This window comes from Myxine glutinosa, chromosome 2, assembly GCF_964187855.1.
Source record: "Myxine glutinosa chromosome 2, kmMyxGlut1.1, whole genome shotgun sequence".
In the NCBI taxonomy this organism is placed as follows: Eukaryota; Metazoa; Chordata; class Myxini; order Myxiniformes; family Myxinidae; genus Myxine; species Myxine glutinosa.
Genome location: NC_136262.1, coordinates 121,689,403 through 121,702,540, shown reverse-complemented (window position 1 = coordinate 121,702,540; position 13,138 = coordinate 121,689,403). Strand labels below are relative to the sequence as shown.

Below are 13,138 nucleotides of genomic sequence, written 5' to 3'. Positions count from 1 at the left end.
TCGTCACCGAACCCCGGATTGTCTCCAGTTGTAGTTAATTTGTGGTAAGGCCGAGAAAAAGATATTTCCGGGTTCTGGTCAGCGCGCGCATCGATTTTGTGCCTGCGCGTCAACAATTTTTTTTTTAATTTGGTATCGACGTTCGCGCATGGTTCTCCCCTACAAAACAGCGTTTAGTTTGTCCAAATCCAACCAGCCGTTCCAAAGATATAAGTAGTTTTGTGTGCCGTGACGTCATGAATCCAATAAGGAAGTTGCATGTGACGTCATCGTCTTAGTCACGTGACCGCTTGGGTGGCAAAACATTTCTTCTTCCACCATACGTAATGGCGGCAATTTGAAACTCGTCTCACATATAAATTGCCCCTTACACGATGGTAAAGAGTTGTTGGGCTGTCGGATGTACAGCCCGATTTCATAAGGGATCGGGCTTGTCATTCTACCGTTTTCCGGACGACACAACGCTAAACCGGATTCATAGCTGCCTTGACTGCAGCTTTCAGGTGAGAATATGGCTCATGAGGTTGTTACCTTCGCTCGGAAGCGAAAAGCAGGATTAGGCATTTGGTTACGTACATGTGGAGTGTGTGTGGCGTACGTGTGGGGTGTGTGGCGTACTTGTGGGTCCACACGGGTCCACAGGCAGATGACACAGCCTCAGTTTCTCGCAATTTTTTTTTTTTTTTTTTTTTTTTTGTATACAAGATCGAGGCTCGTGAAAGAGCTAACATTAATCACACAAAAAGACAAACCGACACACAAAACACAAAAAACAAGGGGAGCGGTAGACAAGATGGGGAGAGAGGGGGAAGGACACAAAAGAGAGGGGGAAGGACACAAACACAACATTTGAGAGCAGGGACATCGGGAGGACTTGGGGGGAGGTGGGAGAGGATTAAAACATATGAACACTGCAAGGACTCTGGGGTGAATTACCGGGGGTAGAAAAGATCAAGGTTTTCGATGGGGGAAGATAAGAGATGGTGGTGAACAGCTGTTTTAAAGACCTGGAGGGAGGAGTGGGATTGAAGGGAGTGGGGGAGTTTGTTCCAGAGGCGGGAGAAAAGGGGAATGAAAGAGTGAAGGTGAGCAGAGAGCCTAGACTTTGGCAGTTTAACCAGAAGAGGGTTGCAGGCAGATCTTGTGCGACCTGAAGGAATATTGGGGGGACAGGAATACCGCGAAAACGCCTCAACGGGCAAGCTACGGGCGTAAACTGACAGGTCCGTCTGATCAAACGACAGCTTTCCCGCCATGTTGTTTATGCCACCCAAGATGGCGGCCGGAACCGGTTGCCATGGACGACGCTCACGTGATGCAAGGCCTCTATCGGCTGGATATTGTCATTTATTGAAACGAAGACGTTCTTTGTCGGGTTCGTGTGAAGCAACCAGAAGGCCTAGAGAGCTGTGGGTGGTCTCGTTAGTTAGGCCTGGATCCTATCTCGTTTGCCATGAAGTTGTAAGTGTCTGTGATAATCTGGTGGACTGGGAGAAGAGATCGTGGGAGACCATCGGCCTGTTAGACCACTTGCGCATGCGCAGTGTTGACGCGATCGACGCATTGGAATGTTTGAGGGTACGGCGAGGCGATCTCGAGATCGAAATGGCAGTCTATCATATGCTTGAAGAACTTAATGATTTTCAGAATAAATAAATTTTAAAATAACTTGAGCTTGTGTTCATTATTTACAAAAAAAAGGCCCACAAGTCCCATTGGCTGTCTTTAATTTCTCTCTGGACGGCGCCACAGCAGATGAGGAGGACCGCAAGGCACAAAAACACACATGAGGACACAAAAAACCTCTATATGTGCAATCCATGCTTTTCAAAAAAAGAAAAAGAAAAAAAAACCACATCGCCGCATCAATTCTGGAGCTTTGGTCTGACCAGAGACCAGCAATATATATTTTTTGGCCTAATATTCCCGGGGATGGTTTTTAAAATCTCAATGAGGTTCTTCTTCATGATTCCTTTGCTCCAATTATCACTGGTACAATTTCGATGCTCTACAGCTTTCAGGATCTTTTATCTAATTTTTGAGGTCCTGGTATTTGGTCATTTTCTTGATTTGTGTTGTTTAGGCCAAAATCGCTGGGTACTGATATGTCAATCATCAATGCTGTCTTTTCCTTTTTGTTCCTGAGTACAATGTCCGGACACAATGCTTTGTTTTCTATGTTCACGCTCGATGGAATCATCAGGTCGTACGTGAGCATGACGTCCTCATTTTCAATGATTGCCCTTGGTTCGTGTTTCCATGAGTTTTCTAGTACTGGGATGTTTACATTTCTACAGATATGTCGATGAATCACTTTGCATACTTTGTTGTGCCGTTGTGTGTAAAGTTGTTCTGATAGTTTTTGGCATCCCGAGAGCAGGTGACTAGTACTTCCTGTTTCTGTCTTGCAGAATCTACACTTGTCTGTCTGGCTCAGTCCAGTCATCTTTTAAAATCCATTGGTGTAGTGTCCTTGATCTTGGGCATTTATTATGATTCGTTCTCCGTCCCAGTTGAGCTGACCTCTTCTTAGCCATTCAAATGAGCTTTCTTTGTCTCTCCCTACTCTGTCCAATTCTTTTTTGTATTTTCCTGCTCTTTTGTCGGTCTCCCAGTTGTTGGTGTATATTTCTTGATATTTCTTTTTATACATTTATTTTGTATTTTTTGCAATTGTTGGGGCTGTATTTGTTGCTGTTTCACCCTCCCGTGCGGCATCTTCTATTCGCACCTGTTTTTGGAAATTCTTTGCAAGGTGAGTGTGGGATACTTTTTCAGGTTTGTTGTGTTCATGTTTGTTTACAAATTGCATCCGATATTCTGTTGAGAATTTCACATACTCAGCTAGTCCTACACTTGTCACTCTTAGCACCTGGTTGAGTTACATCGGCCGCTCCCTCCCTCTCGTCTCGGCAGATACATTGTCGGAATGCACTGGTTTTTTGTAAAACATTTTGTGGAATGGCAAGGAGTTTTGTTTTGATGTCTAACTTGTTGATTTCTGATTGGGCCCAGTTTATTATTCCGCAGCTATATTGGAGCACTGGTACTGCGAGCTGGTTTATGGCTTTGATTTTGTGCGTGTGCGTGTGTGTGTGTTAGAATTGCGAAGAACATAAATTAATAAACGAGAAGTGTGTGCTAGAATTGTGAGGACCAGAAAATGAAAAAACAAGATGTGTGTACATCAAAATAAAGAATCAAGTAAGGGATAAAGACAAAGCAAGGTAAATTTAAACGAAGGAACCACCGACGTGGGCTGTGAAACTACCTGTTCGCTCCTCCACCTTGCCATACTTTGGTGTTCCACACATATTGCAATCCATTCTCCTTGCCCAATTCACATTTCCACACCTGCATATAATCAGAAAAAAGACATTTTACTTCCAGCAAAGATCAGTCCACCCATATATAAAACAAAATGAGTTAAAAGCTTTCATGATTTTCAATTACAGGTCACCAACCCCACTCACCACCAAAAAAAAAATGTGGTCACCCCTCCCCTCACCTCCAATAAAAACTACCCAAATTCAATCACACCACCCAAATGGTGGGATATGCAACTTTAAAATTAATTAAATCAACACTTCAAAAAAACTCAAATTAAAAACACATCTGATTAACTTGATTAAAATTTCAATGTCAGACCGCTTCAAACTAACCTCTCATCTTTCCATATCGGTCACCATGCATCACATAGCCTGGTCTATCTACCAGAGACCCTCATACAGGATTGTTCCTTCACTCGTCCCTCCTGCATCCCGACAGACAGCTTTCGTCCCGGTGGTGGTATTATTGTTCATGTTTGTAACTCTCTGCCCCGCAGTCACCGACCGCTCCTCCCTGCACCCTGCCTCCAACCCCATGGAATATTTCTGGCTTAGTTTCCCTCTGTAACAACCTCTTCTTTCTTTATGTGTTATACCATCCACCCAGCACCAATGATTCCATTTATGAAGCTCTTTCTTCAAATATCAATTTTCTGTTGTCCTTCCACGCAGTTTTCTCTTTCTAATTTTGAAGAAATGCCACCATGCCAATGGGATGAAAGTCATTCCTTGAACTACAGTCCAAGGTACTGCAGCCATGACCTTCATCGATACAACTGCCCTGACACCATCTCTCTCTTTTGCTACTCACATCTTTCCCAATCACACTCATCCTTTGTTAGATTTCATCTTGTCACACTTCCCACAAGCCTGTCCTCTTCAAATCATGTCCTAATAAAAGCGTTTATCCCCTTGGCAATCGCCAGAGAGTCCACGAGCCACCGACATGAACGGCATTTCAGCAGATTGGTTTGGTCTGAAATCCGCCATCTTCCTCACGGACTGTTCCATTATCCCATTAGCTTCTGACATCAACAGTTCCTGGTATTCTTTCCGAAGCAGACTGCTATATCCCCTTCAGCAGTTCATGCCTTTAAGTATCCTCTTCAACATCCTGACCCTGGTACACTGATTGGTTGTGGCGAGGAATCACAAAAAATCAGAAAGTATTCAATCTGAGTCAGTCTTCACACCTGTGATCTACAACTGGACCCAAGAACATCGGCACTGTAGTCATCAAGAACTGTGCTTCTTCCTCATCATCTTCCCTTTCCTCATTTGTCTCCAGGTCTTCCTCAGATGGTCCATCTGCTGTCATCTTAGAAAGTTGGCAACATCACTCAAATTAACGAGGGTCTCCTCTGAACTGGTCACACACGTTCTTCTGGAAATGCACTTGGTCACCCTCTCGCCTTTGTGAGCCAACCTCTCATCTCCATTACTTTATCTCTGTATTCTCTCGTCCCTGTGTCTGTCGTCTTGTGTCTCTTGATCAAGTCTTTTGAGGGTGTTGCCATAGTACCCTCATGCTTACTCTTTTCTAGTTAATACAAGGCCAGAGAAGTGAAAAATGTAACCTGGAAACCCCCAACAATGTCAATCATACTTACGTCCTGCATTGCCAGTCATTCGCACTGAAGAGACCTTTGCTCTTATCTGCCAAAGCTTTTCCTATTTCCACTCCACCCGTTTTCATCAGCCTTGCATCCTGTCCCTTCTCTGCAAACATCATCATCATCATCATTATTGTTATTATTAGAAGTGTGCAATGTGATAGATAGCTCCTTTCAAACAGTAGTTCCTTTAACCTCTTCAATGGAAACGCTTTAATGGCCTAGCCCTGTACATCAACATGAGCTGAGCTATTATTAAATATTTAAAAGGTTTCTTCAACACTTTTCACCTTTCTCTAATATCATCAAATTGGTGTCAATTTTGGTTTGGTTCATCGCAAAAATAAATAAATAAAATCAACTTTTTACAATCAACAATTTGAGTTTATTACATCACCAAAAATTAACAATCAAGCAGAACTACTTAAAGTGAGATTTTCCAGGAATCACTCTTCACCACAAAGGCCGTAGAACAAAGATTGCAGAAACTTCCTGCTGCTGAAAACAAATGTATAAATGACAACAAGGTAAGCAAAGATATTGTGCATATAAACATTTTATTCATACCCAAAGTGGTTTCAAACGACTGGTTTGTTATAAAAGACATGAGAACCTGCCACGTCACCACAAGAAAGAATGCGGTATGCCCACACACTTCCTGTTGGGGTTTCTCTCAACAGAGCCATAGAAATCAGACCAGATCAGTCTGCTCAGGATTGGAAATGCCACAACGTCATCACCTTACCTATCAAACATCAGCACGAGCAACATAGTCATTTAGCAAAGGCAGCCGTATTGGCAGGCCGCAAACATCAAGGTAACAAGATCAATCAAACAAACAAATGATGTTTGTGACTGTCACATGGTAGCAAGTTCTCTTTCTTTACATGTTGAACCTCATGAGGGAAAAACTGCTGCAATAAACTTTGGCGACAGGTCACATGTACATCAGCACATCGCAGCATCGGCCGCAGACCACTCTGCATTTCAGACAAACAACAACAACAACATGCATTTTAAGGCCATTTTCCCTGCTAGAGCGGGGGTTAGCCTTGCGGTCCCCATGACAATCTTCTCCATTTTGCCCTATTTTCTGCATCTCTCCTTGTTAACCGCCTTGCCCGCATTTCTTCTTCCACCATCTTTAGCCAAGTCTTTCTCGGTCTTCCCCGTCCTCTACTTCCTTCTGCATTCATTTCCATAACTTTTCTCAACCAGTCACTTTCATCCTTCCTCAACACATGACCAAACCATCTCAACCTGTTTCTCTTCACAGCATCAATCACAGGCTCTATTCCCATCATCTTTCGCAATTCATCATTTGTCTTCCTCTCTTTTGCATTTCAGCGAACTCAAAAATTCCATCATTGGCACACAAAGCCTCGACGCCATTTTGTATTGATCTCCCTGCCCAGTGATCGGACAATGGATAGAACCTGGTTCCAGAGTGTTGACAACATCCAATAGTTCGACTCCATCCTGCAGGAAGAGTGAAGTGCATCCCCAAGGAAGACAATGGCAAACACATCAGAATTTTCCGTCATCCGATTGCCTGTATCGGTACTACATTGGGCCCAACCTGCTATGAACTGTGAAATAAATGAAGCACGAACACGCATCTTGTCAAACCAACAAGCACATTCATTATTTATTTCATCACAATTTGATCCAAATTCCATCAAGATTCAGTATAAAATATATCAAATATTACTTTCAACAAAATCATTTCAAACGATTACAAATTTTACATGAGGCTCATGGAAGAGCTGAGTAAGAGGTGAGCAGACCAACAAATAGCAGAGGGTACAGGGCAAATGTAGGGGCTAACAGGTGAAGAGGAAAAAGAGGAGATTAAATTGTAAACATGACAAATAAATTAAAGTACACCTGAAAATAATTAAATGACTTTATGAGTGACCCCTGAGCAGTGAGCAAAGATGTGGATGTACGTTTATTGATGAATCATTCATTGAATTTAGGAGTGGCCCCTCAGCGAGGATGTGGATGTACGTTTATTGATCAATCGTTCATTGAATTCAGGAGTGGACTCTCAGCGAGGATGTACGTTTATCGATCAATCATTGATTGAATTTAGGAGTGGACCCTCAGCGAGGATGTGGATGTACGTTTATTGATCAATCGTTCATTGAATTCAGGAGTGGACCCTGAGCAAGGATGTGTATATACATTTATTGATCAATCATTCAATGACTTTAGGAGTAGACCCTGAGCGAGGATGTGGATATACATTTATTGATCAATCATTCATTGAATTCAGGAGTGGACCCTGAGCAAGGATGTGGATATACATTTATTGATCAATCATTCAATGAATGAGGTTCCAAACCTTCTCAACGAATGACTGAGCGACTTGGTGGACAGGAACACGGTGGCCGCTGCTGGACGCGGTGGCTGTTACGCAATCTACTGGTCAATCCATTATTTGCAACATAAAGAACTAGTCTTGCTGATGATGAGTAGTGTCGATCTGTATTGACATGCAGGTAAAACAATATGGATGAAAACAGGATGGTGATCGAAGTACAGTACGCTAACCACAGTGGATCATGTTTTTGTGTTATATTTTTGTTCCTGTGTTGTTCTTTTGTGTTTTGTCGAATTTCCCATATTTAAATTGTGTCCTGTTGTCTACATCGTTAAATTAGTTATCGTGTAGCCCAGACGCCTACAGCCGGGAGAAAAACCGCCTCTGCGTTGAGTTTGCTTGTCGCTGTTTCTTCCCCACTCTCCCCCTCCACCCATCCACAATCTCCCCAAAAAGGTTTCGTCCTTTCTGCTTCTTCAACATTATCGTATCCCACTCCTCACTTGAAACAAAAATACAAACCCAAAAAACTTTTTCACTCCAAAACACGATCTTATTCTGCCCTATACTTGTACTTCGTGTCGCTCTTTCTCTACTTCTCCCTTTTGTCAATATATGCAAATTGAATCTTAATTGAAGGAAATGCTTCTTCCTTGAAAAGCTTTTTAAAACATTAAAATTCCTTACTTTCCTCTTTTCTCTGTCATGAATACCGCACAAGTTGTCTTCATCATGATCTTTTCCTCCCTTTCTTGAGAAGTCTAGTTTGCAGAGGTTCATCAATGAAATCCCCTTCAGGTTATTTTACAGTATCAAACCCCTCCGTGTCAGTACCATCCCCACATATCCTACAAAGCCGTATCCTTAAAACCACACCCCTTCTACATATCCCCTCATGAGCATCTCAATACTTCATGTCCCCTCTTTCTGCACCCCTCTCAACCCACCCTCTCCAAACTTCCCCCTCACCCCACCTTCTCCAAGGCCCACCTGTACCGCGACCACACACTGGAGACAAAGAGTTCCGGTTGAATCGTCTCCTGCTTCACGATAAATCTTAATATATTTAATATTGTCTCGAATTACTTGTTTCTTTTTACCTCCCCCACCTAAGGTTATGTTTTCACCCCTCTCTCTTTATCTGTTTGTTTGTGAACAGAATATCTCAAAACGTTGTGGACAGATTCAGACAAAATTTGGTGGACAGGTTGGGTATGTGACTGATGTGAAACTATGGATAAAATCTCCAGGCAGTGCCGCTCCTCCCGCGCTGCGGTTAAGGGTGCAGTTCGTTCTTCATCCGCTCGCCGCTTACAAAAGCACCGGTTGAAGGGGGAAGGGTTTTACACTGTAATTGTCTTGGCTTCAAATTGGTAAGAATGACTGATAGTTTGCCTTATACCTGATACTGCCTTGCAGTGGTTGTGAATGCTTGCTTATTAGTGTTATTGTTCTTTTAATAGATGTTGCTGAATCCAAGTTGATTCAAGCTCATATTCTGAGTTTTGGTGTGGACTTCTTTGGATTTTCACTACATTTTAATCAACTTGAATCCTACGCTTGGAGCGATGGGCAAGCTGCTTCAACTCGAGACCTTCTGTGGGAATCCTCAGGAGATGAACGCCACCGGCCAATGGGGCCATTGTTATAGCTCCCTCCAGAACTACATCGCTGTGGAACCTGACCTCACCGCATCACAAAAGCTCTCGGTATTGACCTGCCACGTGAGCGACATCGTTTATGACTACATCTCTCATTGTGAAACGTATGAAACGGCCGTGGAGACCTTGAGGGACATCTTCGTCAAACCAAGAAGTGCCCTGTACGGCCGCCATATGCTTGCTAGTCGACGCCAGGATCCGTCGGAGAGTCTAGAACATTACATACAATGGTTGGGACGACTCGGAAAAGATCGTCTGATGGAACTGCGTACGGTCGCGGAGTCGACCGACGATCTAATGCGAGATGCCGTCGTAGCAGGGATTGCCTAGCCTCTATCAGATTAAGGTTGCTCGAGCAGACTACTCTGACTCTTCAACAAGCGTTCGAACAGGCTCGCATATTGCAACTGGCACAAACTCGGGCGGAGGCGTACGGCGGTCCCTACCGAACTGCGGGGGCTGTGGCAGAGATTCACACGGAGCCGACGCTCCCGGCCGCTGCTCAGCTGCAATGTACTTCTGCCTTCTGCCTTCTTCTGCCTTCTACGATCTGCCTTCGCGCAGCCCGCGGTGGACGAGGAAAGCTCGAACGCCGCGGCCGCCACTTCTTCTTCTTCAGATAATGCCAAATGTTACTTCTGCGGCAATAAGCGACACCCTCGGGCGTCCTGTCCCACCAAAGATGCCGTGTGTCATAATTGCGGAAGAAACGGTCACTTCGCGAAGGTATGTCACGCTACCAAGACACGGCGCTCGACTCTCGCTGGAACCAACACCTCGCGTTTGACGCGCTCCGGAGACCGGGGAATATTGCGCAGTTTGCAAAGCGCTGTGCTGCCGGTGCTCGTGGAGGGGATTCCGGCCGAGGCTTTGGTGGACACCGGGAGTAGTTCAAGCTTCATCAGTCCAGCGTTGGTGCTGTGGGTTCGCACCAAGGGCTTGTGTACACTTAACCTGGTAGTGAATGATGTGTCGTATTCCGACGTCAAACTCCCGATCATGGCTGATTTATGTGCGGACGTGCTTCTCGGGCATGATTTCCTGCACCGAAATGGGCGTTTAGAAATGCATTTTGGTCAAGGTGAAAATACACTTTCGGTGTACGGCCTGGCCGAAATGGCCATCGAACCGCCCGCTCTTTTTCCAAGCCTGACGGCCGGTTGTAAACCCCAAACTGTGAAGTCCCGACGGTATACCCGTGCCGACACTCAGTACATTGCGGATGAGACTAAGCGCTTGCTATGGGAGGGTATTATAGAGCCTAGTAGATCTCCGTGGAGAGTGCAGGTGCTCGTCGTGCACACGGACAACCATCGGAAACGCTTGGTCGTCGATTACAGTCAGACGATAAACCAATTCACGCAATGAGACGCGTATCCCCTACCAAAGATGGACGATTTAGTAAGGGAGGTGGCTAAGTACCACATCTTCAATACTCTGGACCTAAAATCCGTGTATCATCAAATACCTACAAGGGAGTCAGACAGGCCATATACGGGATTTCAGTCCAGACAACGATTATATCAGTTCCGTCATATACCATTTTGGCGTGACGAACGGAGTGGCATGCTTTCAACGTGCGATCGATGACATTTTGGCTAAGGAGCAATTACAAGACATCTTTGTGTATGTGGATAACGTGACAATTTGTGGACATAGCCTGGAGGGACACGATGCTAATCTGAAAGGATTCCTGGACGTGGCGCGATGGTACAATCTGACCTTCAATGAGGATAAGTGTCACTATGCTACCATAACAATAGACCTCCTGGGGTACACGGTGTCTGGGGGCGAGATAAAGCCTGACGCAGAGCGCCTCCGGCCCTTGCTTGAGATGGCGGCTCCGTGTGATCGGGCGTCCCTGAGGCGTGCCTTCGGGCTTTTCGCACATTATAGCCGGTGGGTCCAAGGTTACTCGGAGAAGATAAGGCCTTTGGTGGATTGCAAAGCCTTTCCTCTAACGCAAGCTGCCAAGGACGCCTTTCAACATTTGAAGGAAAATATTGCAGGGGCGTGCGTGACTTCTATTGATGTCACAATACCATTCCTCGTCGAGACAGATGCCTCCGACTGCGTAATCGCGGCAACTCTCACGCAGGGGGCAGGCCAGTCGCTTTTTTTTCACACACCTTGACCTCGAGTGAACGCAGGCACTCTGCGATCGAGAAAGAGGTGTACGCGGTCGTCGAGTCTGTCAGACGGTGGCGCCATTTGCTTCTGGGCAAGAAATTTGATCTCATGACTGATCAGCAGTCGGTCGCTTTCATGTATGGCCATCGGCACCCTCAGGGCATAAATAATGAGAAAATTTCACGGTAGAGGGTGGAGCTATTGCTATGACATATTCTATCGGCCTGGAAGTGAAAATGTAGCCTGAAAATGTAGAAAAAGACCATTTTGATGATTTGTTAACATTCATACATACCGCAAAATCAATAATTAAAACACCTGAATATTTTGACCTGACTAAATCACAATACCACAGGTAAAGAAAATTTATCACACGTGCAGGTGCAGAGTTTTCCCAGGCACAAGCTAATTTCACCAACAAAGAATGAAAGCGATAACACTTGTAACTTTAAATATGAATGGTGGTGGACTGGTGGTGCTAGTCACCTACGCCAGGTTCAAGTAAATAATTTGTTTCAACGTAAAAAGGTTGATGTGATCTTACTACAAGAAACTCACATCACACCTAATGTAGAACACGACTGGCATCAACTTCTTAAAGGCCAATGCTACTTCAGCAATTTGACAGCTTCATCTGCTGAAGTTGGTTTCTCATTGAAACCAGGCCTGGTATGCGAGTCATGCCAGTTTCAGGAAATAACAAGCGTTACGCCTAGGTCCCCCGTCGGTGAAGTGATGCGAGCTGACAAAGTGGAAGACGCAAGGCGGCCATCTTGGATTTTGACGTGGTGACCCAATTTTCAATAGCGTTCTCCCTTATGCGTAGATACACCCACACACCAGATTAGAAGTTAGTAGTTCGTTTATTTTTCAAGATATTTTGCTCACAAGGTTCAGACATATATATGGTGGCGGCCATCTTGGATTTTGACGTGGTGACCCAATTTTCAATAGCGTTCTTCCTTATGCCTAGATACACCCACACACCAGAGTAGAAGTTGGTACTTCGCTTATTTTTCAAGATATTCTGCTCACAAGGTTCAGACATACATGGCGGTGGCCATCTTGGATTTTGACAGGGCGACCCAATTTTCAATATCGGTCTTTCTTATGCGTAGATACACCCACACACCATATCAGACGTTAGTAGTTCGTTTATTTTTCAAGATATTTCGCTCACAAGGTTCAGACATATATATGGTGGCGGCCATCTTTGGATTTTGACGTGGCGACCCAATTTTCAATAGCGTTCTTCCTTATGCCTAGATACACCCACACACCAGATTAGAAGTTGGTACTTCGCTTATTTTTCAAGATATTCAGCTCACAAAGTTCAGACATACATGGCGGTGGCTATCTTGGATTTTGACGTGGATTGCACCCACACACCAAATTCGAATGCCGTCCTTCGCTTACGCACGCATGCACGCCCGCACGTACGGACACACGGACGGAGGGGAAAACCATAGTCCCCCTTTCGCTCCACGGTGCGACGGGGGACAATAAAAGGCCGGTTTAGTTCCCTTGAACTAGTCAGTCATAACTTTCATTTAACCATTTTCAATGTGAATGCACCATGTGTTAGCTTAAAACGCAAGTCATTTTTCACCTATATGATCAATCACTTGAGATTGGTCGATTTTGATCATTGTGTGTGTATCGGGGGTGATTTTAATTCCACCTTTGAGCCATCGATAGATAGACATTCTCATGAACACCACCCTGAGTCCCATGTAGACTTACCCCATTTCCTTAACACTGTAGGTCTACTCGATGTTTGGCGGTCGCACCACCCTAACGTATCCCAATACACCTGGTGTCGATGCTCCAATAATCGGGTATATTTGGTGAGGCTCGACCGATGGTACATTAACGTACCCTTTAAGAATACCATTGTTTCTTCAAATCTTTTCCCTTCCTTGTTTTCTGACCATCATAGGGTAACCCAAGACCTTTCTTTTCCTAAAACTTGAACTTGAAAGGTTACATGAAAGACTCCGCAATAAAACAGGTCTCACAGTTCACTCCCAAGCCTACAAGGACCACCTACAACACTACAAAGATGCCCTCTCCCACGCC

At 44.6% G+C, this 13,138-nt stretch overlaps 1 protein-coding gene across 8 annotated transcripts in view; it reads right to left on the bottom strand.

Annotated features, from left to right (window-relative positions):
• The window catches only part of ZRANB2 (zinc finger RANBP2-type containing 2), an 84,563-nt gene that overhangs the window by 43,710 nt on the left and 27,715 nt on the right, over positions 1-13,138 (bottom strand). For all 8 annotated transcript variants that reach the window (XR_010981479.2, XM_068097665.2, XM_078771593.1 and 5 more), the window contains exons 3-4: positions 4,940-5,048; positions 3,272-3,354 (exon numbers count right to left, since the gene is read on the bottom strand). Coding sequence is in view for 7 of the 8 variants with exons in the window: in XM_068097665.2 (XP_067953766.1) it covers positions 3,272-3,354; positions 4,940-5,048 (192 nt within the window). In the remaining variant the exon portion in view is untranslated. The remainder of the gene's footprint in view (positions 1-3,271; positions 3,355-4,939; positions 5,049-13,138) is intronic.